Here is a 22,009-nt window from a genome sequence, read left to right on the forward strand (position 1 = left end):
TAAGTAATGTCAGCACGTGGGAGTATGGCCCATTGGTCTAGCCTCCTGTAAAGGAACAGAATATCTATTACAAGGATCAAGGACATTAATTTATTTCATAGTAAGTGATCTTTACTTTTTATTTTTATTTAGATGTGTGCATGTGCACATATGCGCATGCATGTGGAGGTCAGAGTTCAGTCTTGGGATATTTGCCTCTCCTTCCGCCTTCTTTCTGAGACAGGGCTTCTTCTTGTTTGCTGCGGGTTTGCAAGTTTCCAGACTCTCCTGGATCCACCTCCACCCATGAAGGTTCACTGAGATCACAGACGCGCATGCCACGTTGACTCTGGCTTTATGTGGGTGCTGGGAAATCAAACATGGGCCAGCAGAGTTACAAGCAATTACCTTTAAGCTCTGAGCCGTCTCCCAGCCCCAATTATCTTTACTTCATATCTCTAACTACCTTCAACAACTCTTAAGTTGTCTCCTGTTTACAGACATCTGGAATGATCTTGCCACAAAGAAACTCATGTTTGATTATAGTTTATCACATGAAACTTTCCTTTCTGAAGGAATACCTGGGTGTCACAGTCAGCTTTGTGTTTCTGGTAGAAAACACCCAACCCAGAGCAGCTTGTGGGAGGAAGGGGTTTATTTTGGCTTACAGACTTGAGGGGAAGCTCCATGACGGCAGGTGAAAACGATGGCATGAGCAGAGGGTGGGCATCACCTCCTGGCCAACATCAGGTGGACAACAGCAACAAAAGACTGCCAAACACTGGCAAGGGGAAGCTGGCTATAATACCTATAAGCCCACCCCCAACAATACACCACCTTCAAGAAGATCCAATTCCCAAATGGCCGCCACCTGGGGACCTAGTGTTCAGAACATATAAATATATGAGGGACCCCTGAATCAAAACATCATACTAAGCTGGGTGTGGTGGTGCACATCTTTAGTTCCAGCACTTGGGAGGCAGAGGTAGGAGGATTGCCATGAGTTCGAGGCCATCCTGAGACTACATAGTGAATTCCAGGTCAGCCTGAACTAGAGTGAGACCCTACCTCAACAACAACAACAATAACAAAACAAACAAACAAACAATAACCCCCCCCCCCACCATGCTGGTACCCTAGTAGGGATTCTACAGGCACTAGAACCAATACTCACAAGATAAGTGTTTGCATCACTAACCTTTAACCAGTTGATATGTTGCCAAAAGCTTCTAAAAGTGATAAGATCTTGTGATTATCTTGATAATTTTATTTTAAGGTGTGACAGCAAGCAAAGTGCATAGGACAGAATTTTCGCTGAAGCATAGAGTTGCTATAGCATCACCGAGCTAATTATTTAGAGTTAGCCTTCTGTGTTGAAGGCCACTGTAATTTTATTGCTCAGATATGACAATTGTAGGATAAATGCTTGAAGCTGTCACTAAACTAATGCCAGCTAGTTTAAAACTAAGGTAATGGATATAACCTAAATCCCACTGGTGTATGTGCATGTGTGTGTGCGCGCGCGTGTGTGTGTGTGTGTGTGTGTGTGCGGACGTGCGTGAGTACAAATGTGTGTGTGTGTGGAGGTGCTTGAGTACAAGTGTGTGTGTGTGTATGCGTGGACGTGTGTGAGTGCAGGTGTGTGCGTGTGTGTGTGCAGATGTGCGTGAGTACAAGTGTGTGTGTGTATGTGTGCAGACATGTGTAAGTACAGGTGTGTGTGTGTGTGTATGTGCGGACGTGCGTGAGTAGAAGTATATACATGTGGATAGGCCAGAGGATCACCTCAGGTGTAATTCCTTGGGCACTGTTCTTCTTTTTTGAGACAGTGTATCTCAATGACCAGTGCTCAGCAATTAGGCGAAGCTGGCAGGACAGTGTGCCCCAGGGATCCTTCTGTGTCTGATTCTTCAGCTCTGAGGTTAAAAGTGAGCACCATTAGCGCTGGAGAAATGGCTTAGCGGTTAAGGCAGTTGCCTGCGAAGCTTAAGGATCCAGGTTCAATTCCCCAGAATGCACATAAGCCAGATGCACAAGGGGCACATGCATCTGGAGTTTGTTTGCAGTGGCTGGAAGCCCTGGTGTGCCCATTCTCTCTCTCTCTCTCTCTCTTTCTTTCTGCCTTTCTTCTATCTCTATCTCTCTCTACGTGAAAATAAATACATACAATTTTAAAAAATGAGCACCATTATGCCTGGGTTTTATTTTGTTTTAGTTATTATTATTATTATTATTATTTTGGTTTTTTGCGGTAGGGTCTCACTCTAGGTCAGGCTGACATGGAATTCACTCTGTAGTCTCAGGATGGCCTTGAATTCATGACAATCCTCCTACTTCTGCCTCCCGAGTGCTGGGATTAAAGGTGTGCACCACCATACCTGGCTTGCTTTAGTTTTTTTTTTTTTTTTTTTTAAATATATTCTATTTATTCATTCATTTGAGAGAGGGGGAGGGAAAAAGAGAGAGAAAATGGTTGTGCAAGGGCCTCCAGCTCCTGCAAATGAACTCCAGATGTATATGTGCCCCCTTGTGCATCTGGCTTATGTGGGTCCTGAAGAATCAAACCTAGATTCTTTGGCTTTGCAGGCAAACGCCTTAACCCCTAAGCCATCTCTCCAGCCCCCTTGGTTTAGTTTTAAATGTAGTTTCTAGGGATTGAACTCAGGTCTTCATGCTTGAAAAGCAAACACTTTACCAAATGAGCTATTTCCCTAACCCTAAATCTCATGTTTTTTAAAAATTACATTTAGGGAATGTCAGGTTTTATGAGCTACAGTCACTGTTATTATTAATTCCACCTGCCTTAGAAACATTTGTTCTTTTAGAGGATGGCAGGGGACATTGCCTAGGCTTGCCAATGTGAATTCTTCAGAGTGAAGCATGAGGTTATAAGATTATTAGTTTAATTAGTATGAAAGTAAAAGTCATGAATATTTCAGAGAAGGACTTATATGCATTATTTTAGTATGTTATTAAAAATAATTTACTAAGAATGGCTAGATCTTTGTCATTTTATAATTTACTAACCTTAGAGTAATTTTGAAAATTCATACCAGTGTTAATGAATTTGTTATTTTTTCCACTGTCAGAAAATGCCAGCTGGTATTTGTAGAAAGTAACAGAAAATTTAAAAATATTTTAATAGTTTTACTTATTTGCAAGGAGAGAGAGCGAGCGAGCGAGCGAGCGAGAGAGAGAGAGAGAGAGAGAGATAAAATATGCCAGGGCCTCTTGCCACTGCAAATGATCTCCAGATGCATGTGCTATGGTGAGCATCTGCCTATACATGGGTATTGGGGACTTGAACCCTGGGCCATCAGACTTTTCAAACAAATGCCTTTAACTGCTCTGAACCATCTCTCCAACGCTCAAATAAGAAATGAGTTAGTAGGCTAGGTGTGGTGGTGCATGCCTTTAATCCCAGCACTCAGGAGGCAGAGGTAGGAGGATCACCATGAGTGAGAGGCCACCCTGAGACTACATAGTGAATTCCAGATCAGCCTGGACTAGAGTGAGACCCTACCTCCAAAAACTAGAAACAGAAAGAAAGAAGAAACTAGTTAATAAAATCACATCTAGAACTACTGTAGCTGAGTGAGCAAGGCATGGTGGCAAAGTGCTTGTAACCCTGGCACTTGGGAGGTGGTAAGGAGTTCATCATTATCCTTGGCTACATAGAAGTCAAGGCGACGTGAGACCTTGTCTCAAAACAACACAAATAAAGCTAACAAACAAGCAAAAATTATAGCAAGACACCACCAATGAATATAGAATGTGAACGATGAGGAAAAAGCCCGTATTCCACGGTTTGAGGTGTAGGGTGAACTTTTAGAACTCCGTCAGCCACACATGGAGAATTAAGTCTCCCAGAAGTAGGGATTCCGGTGGTGAGCTACCAGGCTTGGTATCCCACGTGTCTGTATCCTTGCTGATTGGTTAGGTCAGTCATGCAGTTTTGCTCCGTCTCCTGGTGAGAAGTGCCCCCCCCCACCATGGCTCAGTCACTGCAGTTTGTCAAAGCGCCCTCCGCCTCCTCATTCACCAGGCTGCAGCCCACAGTGTCTGACCTGCACGCCCACCACTCCTTGGAGACTGTTTCTGTGGCATTGTTGATGACCTGGTACACCCTGTGCTAGTGCCCACAGGCTTGACCAGCTGCTGCACCATGGCCCACAGTCCATTCTGCTCTTAGTGATCGGGCTCAAGGATTCACATGACCAGTGAAGTTAATCAGCTCTATGTTATTGTTAACTAAAGATGTCATCAAAGAGTCGAGGTTTGTACTGGCCCATGGTTCAGTTCATGTTTGACACAGTGTCTTTTGAGCCTGTGTGAAACAGTACCTCACGGTGAGGACGTCTGGTGGAGGGAGCGGCTTGCCTCATGGTATGTGAAAAGCAAAAGGGAGGAGGGTGGGGGCTGGGATCCCACTATCCCCTTGATGGTTTATATTGATTATCAACTTCACGGGATTGACTTGAAGGGCTGTGGTTAGCGTCTGTGCATGTCTGTGGGGGATGATTTGGTGAAGTTAATAAAGGTGGGAAAGACCCATCTTAGCTGTGGATGGCACCTTTCTATGGGCTGGGGTTCTGGACTATATGAAGAGAGCTGGCTGAGCAGCAGTATTCATTGCTGCCTGCTGCCTTATTTTGTGTTGAATGAGACCAGCTCCTGCCTCCATGCCTTCCCCACCTTGATGGACTATAGCTGGAACCGTGAGCTGAAATAAACTCTTCCTCCCCAACCTGATTCTTGTCAGGTAGTTAATCCCAGCAATGAGAAGAGAACGGATACAGTTTCCTTGCAAGGGCAGGCCTCTGACCAGAAGACTTTCCACCAGGCCCCAACTATGGAAAGATTCCACAGCTTCCCGATAATGCCCTGGGCTGTGCTGCTTATCCACGGCCTGCCAGTGACAAATCAGATAAGAGGAAGTATCTTGATGTCTCAAGGATTCCGGTCCGATTTCCCAGTTCTTTTTCCTGCCTTATTTTTTCTTTTCATATTAGACAAACAAGTCTTAAATATTATTTTATCCTCTTGAGCAGTCAGTGGTTCCTGCAGTACACCCTAGCACCTGAAACCAAGTCTTCTCCTTGGTATGTAAAAATCAGTATTCTGTCTTATTCCCCGCTACCCCCACAAGAACGAAATATTCTTCTAGAAAAAAAAAAATCACACTTCTTTTAAATTAAATGAAACTATGTTGGGTTTTAGACCAACTGTGACTGCAAGTGCTTAGCTTAAAATTAAAGACTGAATAAATAATTTCTCTTTGTTCTGGATAAACTTGTCCTTATCCCAAGGTAACGCACAATACTAGATTCATAAGAGGAGAGCCTCGAGGAAAGAAAAAAAAAAAGAGATCAGGGGAAAGATAAACTTAATCTTCAAATCTCTACAGTTTTCCTGTAGTAAAAGCAACGACCAATGGCATTTATTGTGTGCTTGGCAAAAGGAGGCTAAGGGTGGGAAGCAGGTACCCTTCGACCTCTAGGTAGTACTGAGTGGTTGGAAGCGCAGAGTATGACAGGGTGGGATGCGAGAATGTTGAAGCTGAGACACAACCATGCTGTCATTGGAGAATGGATGAGGAGGGCCCCAGGAAAAACAACGCGGGAGGCATTAGGATTTCTACCTGGGCTAGAGCGAGACCCTACCTCAAAACAACCACAACAACATAATACTGGTGCTTTTCATTTGTTTCCTAAAGACTCTGATTTTAAAGTTTTGGGATAACATTTTTTTTTTGTACATGTAATTTTTTAAAACTCTGTCTCCTAGGGTTATTCCAAGGTTCTAAGATTGTTAAGAACCACTTTGGGACGGGAAATGTTTAAAGGTGTTCCTAGACAGTCCAGGGTCATATGCAGGAAGAATCAATGAGTCATTTGAGTAGCTGAGTCCCCAGTGTATGGGGCTGGCAGAAATGGCTTTGGTGAAGTGTGACCATAAACCTTCTTTGGCTTTTCAAATATGTTAGCATAACAGAGAGCATGACTTCCCCGACTCTCAGTGGTGCCAGAGCAAGAACCTCCCAGAGCTGCTCACCTGGTGCCAGTGGGTGGCATCGCTGCCAGCAGCTAAACTAGAATTGGCCACATTTGTTCCTTTTCCCTTTTCCCTCCAGGGCAAGTGTCATTGTCAGCCAATCCTGGAGGCTTTATCCTCCTAAATGTCCCTGATCTTTTTCTCTGCTACTGCAGCTCTGCCCGAGTTCCTATGCAGTTACTTTCTTCCTCAGTCTTCAGAGGCCTGGCACATCATGCCTTTCCTCTGCCACCCTTCATTTAGTGGTATTTAAAAAAAATGCATATGTGCTGGGTGTGGTGGTGCATGCCTTGAATCCCAGCACTCGGAAGGTAGAGGTAGGAGCATTGCTGTAAGTTTGAGGCCACCCTGAGAATAGGTCAGCCTGGGCTAGAGTGAGACCCTACCTTGAAAAATCAAAAACAAAACGACAACAACAACAGCGACAAACCAAAAAAATAATATGTTATTGAAGAATATTGAATTAAATTGGCTTTGAAGAAACAACAAAATAAGGTCTAAGCAAATATCTATTCAAAAATAAAACAAGTTGGGCTGAAGATATTAGCGGTTAAGGTGCTTGCCTGCAAAGCCGTAGGATCCAGGTTCAGTTGCCAGAACTCACGTAAAAGCAGATGCACAAGATGGCATATGAGTCTGGAGTTCTTTTCTAGTGGCTGGACACCCTGGCACACCCGTTCTCGCTCTCTCTTTCAAGTAAATAAATAGATCTTAAAAAAATGAAACAGTCATATTCTAAGTTTTTAACTGGAAAAGTAGATTTGCAGAGGTATCTCATGAACCATTTTTAAACTTAGAGATCTTCCAAGCAAAAGGAATATCTTAATGGATGTCCCTGTATTTCATTAATGAGGTTCTAAGGAAAAACTTAACCACAGTAAAAATAAAGCCAGATGTGAGGCAACAGGAGAATTCTGGGCTTCAGTTGTTCTTTCATAACGTTTTAGATCAACTTGGAATAACAACTTAGAAAAAGAACAAAATCACAACACAGCCCTGCCAGTTTCTTTGCTCATGTTGTGAGTCAACATCACACGGGCTGTCTGGGATGTCCCTTTAAACCGGCTTCTGAAATCTTGCTTCCTCTCAAGGGCATCATTGAGTACTGTTTTATTTTTGCTTTTATTCCCTGTCCCCAAATGATGTTTGGCTGCACTTTGATGCATACTTATTAACTTCAACCACATCGTTTAAAGGGTATTTTAGAAACTGCTCGTTTTCCATACCAATAATAGCTCTCCCCTCCTCAAATGTAGTCTCTATAATTGTCACTGTTTTCTTTTATTTCTGATTACTTCTAGACTGGACTTATACCCTTGTTTCTTCTTTTTCCAATTATGTGGAGTAATTCTGTGTATCTTCAAAGGTTTGAATACTAGGAATTAATGATGGCTTCATGAACTTCTACTGGAGGCTTTGCTAAAATTTAAGCTAGCTTCATTCCGTATTAACATGAAGCCTTTTTATTCTTTCCCAAAGACATCTGAGCCCAGTGTGGTGGCGCATGCCTTTAATCCCAGCACTCAGGAGTCAGAGGTAGGAGGATAGCCATGAGTTCAAGGCCAGCCTGAGTCTACATAGTGACATAGGGAATTCCAGCTCAGCCTAGGGGCTAGAATAAGACCCTACCTTGAAAACAACCAAAAAGAGAAAGAAAGGAAGAAATATGACATCTAATGTTGACTTGTTAGATGTCTTAGGATCTTAAGAGGTAAAATTAGAAATAAAATAATGAAAATTGCAGCACATTTTTGTTGCAACAATACATGTTAGCCTGTCACATCAATCTAGGGATTTTGTTTTTAGCTCTGTTCAGTGTTCACTTTTTAAAGGCTACGACCCCTAGTAAACAGGATAGGTGGAATTATAGGAGAGAGTTTTTTTCAAGCATAGTGCCAAGTGAATACAAAGTTTCCCTGTGTAGGGAGTGGTTGAGCAGTCTTAACCATCTACCTCTGAATAGAGCAAGTGTTGGGCAGTTCAGTTATTAATAGTACTATTCAAACTTATTTCAACACAGTAGGTCTTTGTTAAAATGAAATGTCCTAAATATATCATCCACATATGGTTTGATATAAAGTTTACCTTTAATGCTAAAGATCTGTTTACATTTTTTAAAGAAAAAAAATTAAATGTTATATTGCTACTGTAAAATGAGCTACTTGCATAGTAAATTAGTTAGATTAAATGACAGTTTGAGTTAACCAGTGAAAAATGTCTAGTAAGAAAATATGTCACATGTAGATAAATGGTAGTATAGAATGGGTGAAAATAATAACATAGAAATTATTAATTTTTTCATTAAACTAGAAAGTTTTCTATAATAATTTTAATAATTTAGTCATGTTTGAGTGCACAGGAAAACTTCCCCTTTAAAAGGTTTGTTTGGGGGTCTGGGGGGAATGCTGTACAATCATGAGGACCTGAGAGAGCCTGATTGGTCCTGAGTTTGACTTCCCAGCACCCATGGGAACCGCTGGGCACAGCCATGTGCATCTACAACTCCAGGCCCATGGGAATGGCTGTTGGAGAATTGCTGGTCTCACTGGTCAGCCAGTCTACCTGACAGTGGCAGCTCTGGGTTCAGTGAGAAACTTGTCTCACAAAAACACGTGGCTGGGTGAAAAGGGGAAAGAGGACATTGCTGTGCCCCTTGGCCTTCACCTGTCCTCCCGTAGGGGGCACGAGCATCTGCATGTAGCTGTGCACATACCGTATGCACACACGCTGGCGCAGTTTCCTCTTCTTGAGTTGGGGGCGTGGCTCAGTTGGTAGGGTGCTAGCTTAGCATGCATGAAGCCCCGAGTTCAGTTTCTAGCACTGCATAAACTGGGAGTGGAGGCAGATATCTGTAATACCAGCCATCAGGAGGTACAGCAGGCAGGAAGATCAGAAGTTCAAGGTCATTCTCAGCTAGTGAGTTGAGTTTGAAGCCAGTCTGGAATACATGAAACTGTCTAAAAAGAAATTTTGTCATTCTTGTGAGAATCTCCTACATAATTTTTTTCGTGTGTGTTTATGTGTGTGTGTGTATGTGTGCGCACACACACATGCATTTGTGTAGAGGCCAGAGATCCATGTTGGGTATCTTTTGTCCCTCAACTTACTTTCTGAGATAGGATCCCTTGCTTAACCCAGAGTTTACAAATTCGACTGGGCTGGCTCGCCACTGAGCCCCTGGGGTCCCTGCTCCACCTCCACAGCTCTGGACTGCTGGCGGGTCACCACACCCGGCATCTTAGATGGACGCTGGGTCTCTGGATTTATGTCCTCAAGCTTGTAGGGCAAGCATTGTATCCCCTGAGCTATCTCCCCAGTCCGCTTTTTTGTTTTTACTATTTTAAAGGTAGAAGCTAGTCTATTTATTTATTTGAGGGAAAAGAGCAGATGTATATAGAAATAATGGGCACACCAGGGCCTCTAGCCACAGCAAACAAACTCCAGACCACTGTGTACCTCCTGCTTTGTGCATCTGTGTGCTGGGGAATTGAACCTGGGTCCTTTAGCTTTGCTGGCAAGCACCTTTAACCACTAAGCTAGCCCTCTAGCCCTAGCAAGGGTGAGGAAAATTTTAATCTAACTGAATCTATCTGTGAGTTGACAAGCACATCAAAAAAAAAAAAAAAAAAAAAAAAGAAAGAAAGAAAAGAAAGAAAGAAAGAGAGTTCTTTGGAACGTATACAATATTATAAAACTCTATTATAAATAATGATGTTTGTGACATTATCATTAAACACAAACCATTTTAAACACATTCTACCAAGCCTCTATAATGCTTTACAAATGCTAATCAAATTTAGCATGATTTTTATGTAGATCTCTTTGAAGTAAATGAGAGGTCATTTATACAACTCAGGTAATGATAACATAACCATCTGTTAGATGATTATAAAACTATGGAGAAAGTCAATTATGAAAGTTGCTAATAAGTATCAAAAATCTAAAGAGCTAATTTCTAATCTACTTCCTCTGTTTCAGTATAATCATCACTTGTCAGAATGGTGTGCGGGCTCTGTTGGTAACTACTTAGATGTAGTTTGCCGTGTGTCTCCATGGTGACCCTCGGTGGCAGTGATCCTGGCTGAGTGCTAGAGGCTCCTGGCAAGCTCTTAATAAGCAGTTGCTCAGTGAGTGTCTCCGGGTAGGGCTCATAGCTCCGTGTTTTTAAAAATCACCTTCCTACTCCACTAACCTTAATACTCAGTGACTAATAGTCATTGGAAACTATTTGTTTTCATATGTTGTATTGCTGACCTTGGCGTGGTATTAAAATGGGCTCCATTTATATGCCTCATATTTTAGTGCCCAGATACAGAAGAGGCCAGAGAAGAAACAATAGGAGGGCACCATCCTCTTGTAACTATAAAATACACTTGACCATATCGAGTCACATTCAATCCCATGATAGAATGCAAAGAATTATAAGGCATATATTTTTTGGTTTTATTTTCTATAAAAGTTTAAATTCCTAAGAGGCACGTATTATTCTTTTTAAAAATTTTTTAATTTTTTTACTTTTTTGGTTTTTCGAGGTAGGATCTCACTCTAGCCCAGGCTGACCTGGAATTCACTATGGAGTCTCAGGGTGGCCTTGAACTCACGGTGATCCTCCTATCTCTGCCTCCCAAGTGCTGGGATTAAAGGCATGCGCCACTACGCCCGGCTCACATATTATTCTTAAGGAGAAATATAGATTAGGTCAGTCAGGGACGAGGTGAAGAAAATGAGTTAGAAAAACAGTTGCAAGCCAAGCTGTCTCCTTGGTATCCCGGAGAAAGACAACTCCATCTTTGTATACTGTTGGTAAGTGAGAAACAAATGACTCTGGCCTGGAAATATCTTGCACTCAGGGTCCTTCTCTCTGGATGTTTGGGTGCTGTTATTTTGCTATTGTCTATTTGTAATATTTTGAGGTTGGGCTCACTCTAGCCCAGGCTGACCTGGAACTCACGCTGAAACCCCACCTGGCCTTGAATTCACGGCAATCCTCTTACTTCAGGAGGCATGCGCCATCACTCCAGCTTCTGATGAACTTTTTAATTTTTTTTAATACAAGACACCGAGAGTGAGAGTAGAGAAAGAACTGGCATGCCAGGGCCTCCAGCCACTGTAATCAAATTCTAGACTCATGTGCCACCTAGTGTGCATGTGTGATCTTACGCACTGTGTCACCTTGCATCTGGATTACGTGGGACCTGGAGAGTAGAACCTGGGTCCTTAGGCTTCGCAGGCAGGAGGCTTAACCACTAAGCCATCTCTCTGGCCCTAATATACTTATTTTTGAAAATTGCAAATGCAGTATGCCGTACTCAGAGAATGGCAGCCCAAATCGACCTACCTCACACTTAGCTGCTATGATAACCAGCCCTCCACAGGTCACTAGTGAGGCACGTGAAAATGGACAACCAAGAGTGTTACAAATATTTGTTAACAAAGTGTCCACAAGTCACCCTCTCCTTGTGGCTTTGTCTTCTTCAACTCTGTATCCCAGTATATACTTCACTATAGGCACCTAGTATATGTCTGGGACACAGGGTAGGCATTCTTTCTAGATTGTCATGCCCCCCAATATCTCTTAAAATCATGCATTCATAAATATCTTTTTGAGCAGATACATTTTTAAACTTTTTTGATAAGTTCCATAATTACAGACAATATACCATGATAATTCCCTCCCCCATTTTCCCCTTTACAAATCCACTCTCCACCACATCCCCTCCCTCTCTCCATTAGTCTGTCTTTTATTTATGAGGGTCTTGTGAAGGTAGTGCAAGGCATTGTGAGGTCATGGATATTGAGGCCAATTTCTGTCTTAGCAGACATGTTTTTTGCCTACTTGAATGTGTCATTCTGTGGCTTACGCTTGTTGGTATCCTTCGAGCAGTTTTTGACCTCAGTAGTAAAAGATCTTTTTCAACATTTATTTCCTGATGAGAAATCTATGGGTATCCATGTGCGACTGTTACATATCTCTCTGTTGTTAGTTTTTTTTTTTTTTATTTTCGTTGTCGTAATTCATGTTTGAGCCTTTTTGTAGTCTAAATCTGTAGAAATGCCTGATATGAAACTACATTTACTTGCTTGATGTGTTACCAGTTTTACCTTCACAGAAAGCTTTAAGAGGTGCGTTATAATGCCTAACCTTTCCTCCACGCTGGGGTGCCATGAAATAACTTCTCTATTTTGTTAAACCACACTGTGTAGGTAAAATGATTTACTACTATTTTATATTTTTATATGTATACTTTCTGAACACAGTACTCAGACCTAAAATCTGCATTTCAACCTAAATGGTACCTAATGTTATCTCTACAAAATGCCAAAACCATTGTTTTTATTTTTTGGTATTTCTATGTTAAAACATAATTTTAATAGTTAAGTATACTTTTATGTCATAATTTATGTAAGTTATTCAGCTATTGAATATTTTATATCTTTCTATCACTTCATTAATATAGTCATATAGAATTGAAGATTCTTATGCACATGGGTTTTTCTTTTATGAATAATTTATTAAAATCAGCTATAGATAATGATATTACTAAGTTAAAGGTTTCAATATTTTTATGGCTTTTGATAAGAATTGGTAAAGTAGGGCTGGAGAGATGGCTTAGCAGTTAAGCGCTTGCCTGTGAAGCCTAAGGACCCCGGTTCGAGGCTCGGTTCCCCAGGTCCCATGTTAGCCAGATGCACAAGGGGGCGCACGCGTCTGGAGTTCGTTTGCAGAGGCTGGAAGCCCTAGCGCGCCCATTCTCTCTCTCTTCCTCTATCTGTCTTTCTCTCTGTGTCTGTCGCTCTCAAATAAATAAATAAAAATTAAAAAAAAAGAATTGGTAAAGTATTTTAGATATCTTAGTTTTCTAGATTTATCTATTCAATAATATGTGTATTTTAAAAGTATTTTTATTTATTTGTTTGAGAGAGGGAGAGCAAGAGAAAAAGGCAGATATAGAGAGACAGACAGAATGGGTGCACCAGGGCCTCTAGCCACTGCAAACCAACTCCATATGCATGGGCCCCCTTGTGCATCTTGTTTACATGGGTACTAGGCTTTGTAAACAAGGGTCTTAACTGCTCAATCGTCTCTCCAGCCCAATATATGTATTTGTAAAGCATCATATTACATACGGTAAATCTATTCAATTTATGTTTTGTAATTTGAGTGAATCAATAGATGAATGATAATTTGTGTTACAAAAGTGTTATATCAATTTTATGACTATCAAGAGTTTATTACCTCTTTAATCCCAGCACTCGGGAGGCAGAGGTAGGAGGATCACCTTGAGTTCAAGGCCACCCTGAGACTCCGAGACCCTACCTCGAAAAACCAAAAAAAAAAAAAAAAGAGTTTATTACCTTAACAGATTTTGATTATATTTCTAAGGTAATAACTTTAGATTTAAATAATCTGGGCTGGGAAGATTGCTCAGTGATTAAAGGTGCTTGTTGGCAAAGCCTGGCTCAATTCCCAAGCCACCCATGTAAGCTGGCCGCAGAAAGTGGCATAAGTGTCTCGTGTTTGTTTGCAGCAGCCAGAAGCCCTGACATGCCTATACACACACACACACACACACACACACACACACACACAAATAAATAAATAAAACATAAGTAATACATGTATTTTACTCTTATAAATTATAGTTAGTAGCTGTTATAATACATGAAGGAGAGCGAGAGATATGTTTGTATTTTCCTTGAAGTGCCTTCTTGATAGTGTTAGCAAATTAATAAGATGCAGAATGAGATATCACTTAAATATGTAAAATTACATAGTCCTCAATATTAACTATTTTACTTTTTGTTTATTTGCTATTTATTTCTGATATCTCTTTGATTTTCCCTTACTAATCATGATGAGTATTATAGTAAGGCTGGAAGCCCTCTGCATATATTTCAAGTCCAAAGCTCTTCTTTTTCTTTTAGGAAATTTACCAGTGGTGTGGCTCCTCGTGCAACAAATACGAGCGTCTGAAGGCAAGCCAGGTTGCCATTGGCATTCGGGACAACGAAAGGAAGGGAAGGTCTCAGCTGACTGTGGTGGAAGAAGGAAGTGAGCCCGAGGAGCTTCTGAAGGTGTTGTGACTTGTGGTGTTTGTTGAAGGGCTGCTGCTCTGAGCCACACACCGGTGCTGGGGGAAGGAGGGAGACAGAGGAGCAGAGCAGAGGGTTGACCAAGTTTCCTAAAGTGAAGTCTGGCCTAAAATGAGGTGAGGGGAAGCATCAGGGATGGCAGGTCGTGGTACTTTGAGAAGTGCAAGTCATGCCTGCTTTCTCTCACCATCTGTCTGTTGCTCGGAGAAATTCCCAGCACCCCCTTTTCTTGAGGGTTAGGAATGTAGCTCCGTTAGGAGAGTGCTGGCCTATTGTGAAAGAAGCTCTGGGTTTAATCTCGAGCGCAACAAATGGCCACTGGGGATGGGGGCACACACCTGCAACCTCAGCTCTTGAGAGGTGGAGGTAGGAGGACTGGAAGTCCAAGGTCCTTTTCCACTAAGCTCAAGGCCAGCCTGAGCTACCCCAGCCCTTTCTCAAAATATGTTTATTCATAGGCTGGAGGGATGGCCTAGTGGTTAAGGAGTTTGCCTGCAAAGCCAAAGGACCCATGTTCGATTCCCCAGAACCCACATTAGCCAGATGCACAAGGGTTGCATGTATCTGGTTTTCATTTGCAGTGGCTGGAGGCCCTGGCACGCCCATTCTCTCTTTCTCCCCCTGTCAAATAAATAAATAAATAAAAATAAAATAATTCTTTAAAAAAGTTTATTCATTTAGCCTTAAAAACTTTTTAAATACGCTAGTATTCTTCAAATTAAAATTTAACAATTACCTTATTGAGAATGAAATTCTTATAGCAAAGTAAAAATACACCAATATATGTCAATCAAGCTTAAGAAGCTTGTCTTATAGACAAGATATTTATGATTTTACTTGAGTTTTTATTTATTTATTTATTGGTTTTTTTGAGGCAGGGTTTCACTCTAGCCCAGGCTAACCTGTAATTCACTATGTAGTCTCAGGGTAGCCTCAATCTTTGAGTGCTGGGATTAGATATGCCCCACTATGCCTGGCTACTTGAGTTTTTTTTTTTAACTTAATGTGGAAATTAAATCTCCATAACTCAATAAGCCTAATCATTTACTTAACATTTATATTGATTTTGGGCATTTGGTTGTAACCCATCTTTTTTTTATGAAAATCATATGACTTCCTTAGTGTACATATTATATGTGTTCCTTAAGGAGTATTATCAATCAGAAATTACTAAAATGGGCTGGAAAGATGGCTTAGTGGTTAAGGCAATTGCCTGAAAATCTAAAGGACCCAGGGTCAATTCCCTAGGACCCATGTAAACCAGATGCTCAAGGAAATGCATGCATCTGGAGTTCATTTGCAGCAGCTGGAGGCCCTGATACACTCATTCTTTCTCTCTCTCTCCTTGCCTCTTTCTCTCTCTCTCAAAATAAGTAAATGAATAAAAATTTTTTAAAAGTTACTAAGATATCTTGATGTACATTAGAAGACTTATTCTCATTTATTCAACTCAACTGCAATGTGCTAGATGCTCAATGTCTACATCAAATACTACGGCCTTGGCTGACTTTTAAGAGAGCTTTTGGGATTCATTGCTATACTATCTCTTTGAGTCTTCTACATTTAATAGCTAGAAGTGTTCTGTCTTTGAATTTTCATTTCCCTAGCATCCTGGAATATTATACATTCCCCTAATGAGTTTTTGCAATTTGCATTTATATTTTTATAAAGTCTATCTTGTAAGTATAGTTTAATATGTTTGAGTGAGAACAGCTTAATGCAGTAGTTACATGATCCTACGATAGCCTAAATTTCCAGTGATCAAAACTACTATAATGTGTGGCTGGGAGATGGGTCAGCGGCTAACGCACTTGCCTACAAGTCCTTATGACTGCAGTTAGATTCCCCAGGGCCCACATAATGCCAGAAGCACAGAGGTGCATGCATCTGGAGCTCACTTGCAGTAAGTGGAGCTTTCTCTATTTCTCCATATCTCTTCTAGCTCTCTCTGCTTGCAAATAAAAATGTTTTCCAAAAAATTCATTAAAAATAATATAATTTGCTAACTTTGTTTATTATAATGTCTTTAAGCTTTATTTTCTTTTCCCTTTTTTAAAAATTATTTATTTATTTATTGGAGAGCGACAGACACAGAGAGAAAGACAGATAGAGGGAGAGAGAGAATGGGTGCGCCAGGGCTTCCAGCCACTGCAAACGAACTCCAGACGCGTGCGCCCCCTTGTGCATCTGGCTAACGTGGGACCTGGGGAACCGAGCCTCGAACCGGGGTCCTTAGGCTTCACAGGCAAGCGCTTAACCACTAAGCCATCTCTCCAGCCCCTCACTTTTTTATTATTGACAATTTCCATGATTATGGACAATAAACCATGATAATTCCCTCCTTACCCTCACTTTCCCCTTCACAGCTCCATTCTCCATCTTATCCCCTCTCCTTCTCAATCAGTCTCTCTTGTATTTTGATGTGATCATGTTTTCCTCCTAGTTTGATGGTCTTGTGTAAGTAGTGCCAGGCACTGTGAGGTCATGGATATCCAGGCTATTTTGTGTCTGGAAGAGTGCATTGTAAGGAGTCCTACACTTCCTTTGGCTTTTACATTCTTCCTTCCACCTCTTCTGCAGTGGACCCTGAGGCTTGAAAGGTGTGATAGTGATGTTTCAGTGCTGAGCACTCCTCTGTCATTTCTTCTCAGCACTATGGTGCCTTTTGAGTCATCCCAGAGGTCACTGCCATCTGAAAAGAGAGGCATCTATAACCCAAAGTGAGAGTATCATTAATATATGGGCTTACCAGACAGTTTGGCAAACCTAATATATGCATTTAGTCAGATACCAGCAGGCATTACACCCCTAGGGCTCATGACTTCCCCTGTTATAGATTTTCAATCTCAAGCATGTGTTCCCTCCTGTGGAGTGAGTCTCTAATCTAATTAGAGAGCATTTGGTTTTGGAGCTGGCAAGATGGTTTAGAGCTTGCCTGCAAAGCCAAAGGACCCAGGTTCAATCACCCAGGACCCACATAAGCCAAATGCACAAGGTGTTGCATGCATTTGGAGTTTGTCTGCAATGGCTCTCTCTCCAATAAATAAATAATTATAAATATATTATAAAAAGTAGAGTGGCTGGTTTCCCCCATAAAAGACATGCCACTAGTATACCCATTGGCTGACTGTTGTTGATATCCACTGATGACTTCTCTCTCTCCCATGATAAGCTTTACCTTCATGATAATCTCCAAACACAGACTCTTACATTAATAATATTATTTTTTGTTTATTTCAAAGTAGACTTTCACTCTAGCCCAGGATGATCTGGAACTCACTCTGCAGACCCAGGCTGGCCTAGAACTCACAGCAATCCTCCTACCTGTGCCTCCTGAGTACTGGGGTTAAAGACATGTGTCACCATGCCTGGCTAATAATATTTTAGAATTAATCTTAACTCATAAGGGAAAATGCTCATGGTATATAAAATTTTATATTCAATATTATCTTATGAAAATTTATGTGTGTTTATGTTCAGACATACATATATGTTAAAAGAAACAGGTTAAAATATTTCCAATATAATTTTGACTCTAGGGATATTGCTGTTTATTATTTTCTTTTTCGTTCTGTCCTTTAGTTTCAAAATATTATAATGAACATGTATAATATTCATTTTATAACCAGAAAAAAACAGTAAAGTTATGTTCAACATAATTTTAATAAATTTTCCATAATCATAATGGCAGATATTAAATTAGACTTTAAAAAACTGTTCAAAGTAAATATTTGAGCCTTTAATTTTGTTTTAGGGCCTCTGTTAGACTAGAGATGTAACTAATCATTTAAATCTTTACATTTTTGGAAAGAAAAATCCACATAGAGTGTATTTCAATAGCCATATAGTACATGTTCCTAGATACATTCCGAGTTCCCCAGGGGATCCACAGAGTGTACCAAAGTGTGTATATATTATGGATTTTTCTAGTATAACCTTGATAAGGTTGCATTTGCAGATTGTTTATAGAAGAATGAACAGTAAAAAACTAATATTCAGAACTGATGTAACAGAAAATTATAGGGATACATGGCTGTAACAGTTATGTTCTTGTGATAACTCTCAGAAAGAATATGGAATTTTCCATGTAATGTTTTTGAATGGTAGTAGGTCTCAAGTCATGCTGTGAACTGAAATGAGTTTTCAGTGAGAATCTTCCATCCTTAAATCAGAAAAAGGAGCATACAGCCACTTTTTAAATGTTTCATTTTGTTTGATTTTAGAGAGAGAAAAAGAGGGAAAGGGAGAGGGAGAGACAGAGAGAGAGAGACAGTTGGCCCACCAGAGCCTCAGCCACTGAAATCAGACTCCAGATGCTTGTGCCACGTAGGTGTGTGACCTCACCTTTGTGCGTCTGGCTAACGTGGAATCTGGAGAGTCGGACATGGGTCCTTAAGCTTCGCAGGCAGGCGCCCCATCCACTAAACCATCTCTCCAGCCCGGCAGAGCCTTTTTGATGTAAATATTTTCTGGCCTGGTGGCTGGAGTACGTAGTTACTCGTTGAGGTGAGTGTGTGCCTGTGGTAAACTAGTTTGACTTCTAGGACTTCTTAGAGTTATTAACTGTGAAGATAGAATTCAAAAAAGTCCTCAGCTTGGCTGGGAAAATTACAACTTTATTTTCACAAACTTGTAAAGTAATGTGGCATTTCCTTGAATTGTGAATGTAACCAACAAACTGAAGTAGCAGGAACATTCCTGTGACTTTAGGCCACAGTTTCATCCCAGAGGATAGCCTCAAAATATCACTTAGAATCACCAGTGCTTGTTAATTATCATTATCAGATCTGCTGCCCAGTAATATTATTTAATGAGTTTATGAAGAAGCTCATTTATTACCTTATCGGGTTGCATAAAAATATAGTTAGAAGCCTGGCATGGTGGTACGCCTCTGTAATCTTAGTATCACTTGGGAGGTAGAGGCAGGAGGATCAGGAGTTCAAGGCCAGCTTCGGCTATGTATTAAGTTTGAAGCCAGCCTGGGCAATATGAGACTCTGTCTTAAAACAAAATGGTGGGCTGGGGAGATGGCTCAGTGGTTAAAGGCACTTGCTTACAAAACCTGACAGCCCAGGTTAAAGGGTTCAGTTCCCTAGCATTCATAGAAAGTCCGTTGCAAATTGGCACATGTGTCTGTGATCCCAGCGCATCTATGACAGTGGGAGGTGGAGCCAGGAGAAGCTGAAGCTGGGTTTGCAGTTAGTCTCATGCTCATCTGCAGCCTGGCAGTTCTCTGGCAAGAGACCCTGTCTCAGAGAAGGTGGGGTGGACACCTTGGAGTTGTCCTGTAACCTCCACATAACGCTCCCCTCATGCATACACATGAATAAGTATTTAAACAAAAATGAAACAAATTATGTATAGGTGTCAGGTTCTGGCTTCGGGATACAGGAGAACTTGACACAAACTGTTTTCTTTGAGCCCAAGAACTTTACACCAGGAGAAACTGGAAGGATTTAGAGACAGGAAAAGAGACAGGTGTTTCAGAATGGAGAGAGAGAGAGAATGAATGAGAATGAATAACTAGTTGTATTCCATAATTTTTTTTTGTAATCCTTTGTATTTTCTCTTGTGTATTTTAAGAAAATAGTTTTTTTCAGGAGGGATCCCAAGTACATTCGTATATATCCATAGCATGCACACACAGTCTTCTTGTTCAAGATATCAAATGTCATTTTTTTTATTTTTTATTTTTATTTATTTGAGAGTGACAGAGACAGAAAGAGGGAGAGAGAGAGAGAAAGAAATGGGTGCTCCAGGGCCTTCAGCCACTGCAAACAAACTCCAGATACATGTGCCACCTTGTGCATGTGGCTTACATGGGTCTTGGGGAATCAAACCTCGAACTTGGGTCCTTAGGCTTCACAGGCAAGTGCTTAATCACTAAGCCATCTCTCCAGCCCAAATATCATTCTTTATCTGAGACTCTAATGCAACTAGTGTTGCTTTTGGAGGGTCCACAAGTCTAGGTAGCTTTCTTTTAAAAAAGATTTTATTCATTTACTTATTCCCTTATTTGAGAGAGAAAGAGGCAGATAGAGAGACAGAATGGGTGCAGTAAGGCCTCTGGTCACTGCAAATGAACTCGAGATGCATGTGCCACCTTGTCCATCGGGCTTACTTTGGTCCTGAGGAATTGAACCTGGGACCTTAGGCTTCTCAAGCAAGTGCCTTAACTGCTAAGCCATCTCTCCAGCCCTTTCTTTTTTAACCAGTTTTTTATTTATTAGAGTGAGAGAGAGAATGGGCACATCAATGCCTTCAAATGCTGCAAATAATGTCCAGACACATTCCCCACCTTGTACATCTGGCTTACATGGGTCCTGGGGAATCGAACCCAGGTCTTTTGGCTTTGCAGGCAAACATCTTAACCGCTAAGCCATCTCTCCAGCCCTAGCTATCTTTCAAAAAATCTTTGGAGTAGTAACATTGCGATGAGGATCTTTTATGCTACTTAACTTTAATCTTTACATGGGAAAGTTAGTAAAGCCTTGATATCAAAGACTTAATCAGTTTAATGTCCAGTGGTCATAGCCATGTATTTAATGCTGGATATTTGGAGCATGTCATAATCTACTGATCACATTATTCTCACACAATTTAGAGATGCCTTATCTCTATGTGTCCTTTCAAAGCAAGCATTCTATAGAGTGAAAACATCACTAAGGAGACAGATGCAGAATGGACAGGTTTACAAGACTGTCTGGCGAACAGGATGTGTGGTTACTCCCTTGTCTGTATATTTAGCACTTTTAAAAGCCTTGGTGCTTACCTGTGAAAGTCAACCCTGTGTGTAGAAGGAACTAGTTCTTTTAACTAAGGTCTCATTTTACCCTGCATGTTTCTGTTTAGTATGAACATACTTACCATGAAAGGTTGCACATAAATTATGTACAGCCTTTTCATGGTCTTTCTTCTTTTCATATTAAAAATAAACAATGGATGTGAAGGAAAGTTAAATACTTCACCAGCCCCGAGGCTCCAAACTTTATTCCTGGACTAGACTCATTCTTTAGAGTTTATGAGGGAAGGTAAAAGATACCCTAGGAGATCGATAATTTATCCATCTGATTATAGACTACCATTTTTTTAAAGATAGCATCTGGTGTTCATAATAAAAGACCGATGATCTTTTTTTTCTGATTCACAAAAGACACTTTAATATTATGTTATTAACTTGTTGAGCCTATAATTGTGGTAATTGCTGGTGATGGGACACTAACAGTAAAAATATCATAGGGCATTATAAGCAGATGCTGTGGGGGTTGACATAGTTGGTTTCGTGCTTTTATTGAATAAATAGTGGTGAAGCTTCTTGGAAAGTTATATGTATAATCATTGTTTTAGATTCTGAAAAAAAAGAAAGAAAATTTGAATGTCATATTGTGTCTCAGTTAATAAGGGTTTATTGAGCATTGGTTTGGTGCCAATAAAGTTTAGACTCAGCTTACTTTGTTTTCTGGTTGAGGATGTCAACATCAGATGGTTAAAGACACAAACATTAGAAAACAGAGAGTGGGAATAGATAGTGAGGTTCCCCCACGCCACAGAGCACAGATGTGTGGTTGGTTGCTGGACGTCTTCTGTATTGGATATCTTCTCATTGCTGGGACCAAACCCCTGACCCGAGGCAGCTTAGAGAAGGGAAGGGTTTATTTCAGGCTTATCGTTTTGAGGTAAGTTTCATCAGGATGGAGAAAGCATGGCAGAGACTGGGCATCACATCTTCCCATATATCATTTGGGAGGAAGTAGCAAGAGTGAGCTAAGCATTGACAAGGGAAACTGTATTACAAAATCCTGAGGTCCATCCCCAGTGACATACCTCCTCCAGCAAGGCCCCACTTCACAAAGGCTGTACTTGGTGGGGATCTAAGTAGGAG

At 40.8% G+C, this 22,009-nt stretch overlaps 1 protein-coding gene across 1 annotated transcript in view; it reads left to right on the forward strand.

Moving 5' to 3' along the window:
• Positions 1-22,009, forward strand: part of Scin (scinderin) — a 90,408-nt gene that overhangs the window by 18,490 nt on the left and 49,909 nt on the right. Inside the window, exon 4 of the mRNA XM_012947554.2 lies at positions 13,960-14,109. Within this exon, the coding sequence (XP_012803008.2) occupies positions 13,960-14,109 (150 nt within the window). The remainder of the gene's footprint in view (positions 1-13,959; positions 14,110-22,009) is intronic.

Source organism: Jaculus jaculus, chromosome 16 (genome assembly GCF_020740685.1).
Source record: "Jaculus jaculus isolate mJacJac1 chromosome 16, mJacJac1.mat.Y.cur, whole genome shotgun sequence".
In the NCBI taxonomy this organism is placed as follows: domain Eukaryota; kingdom Metazoa; phylum Chordata; class Mammalia; order Rodentia; family Dipodidae; genus Jaculus; species Jaculus jaculus.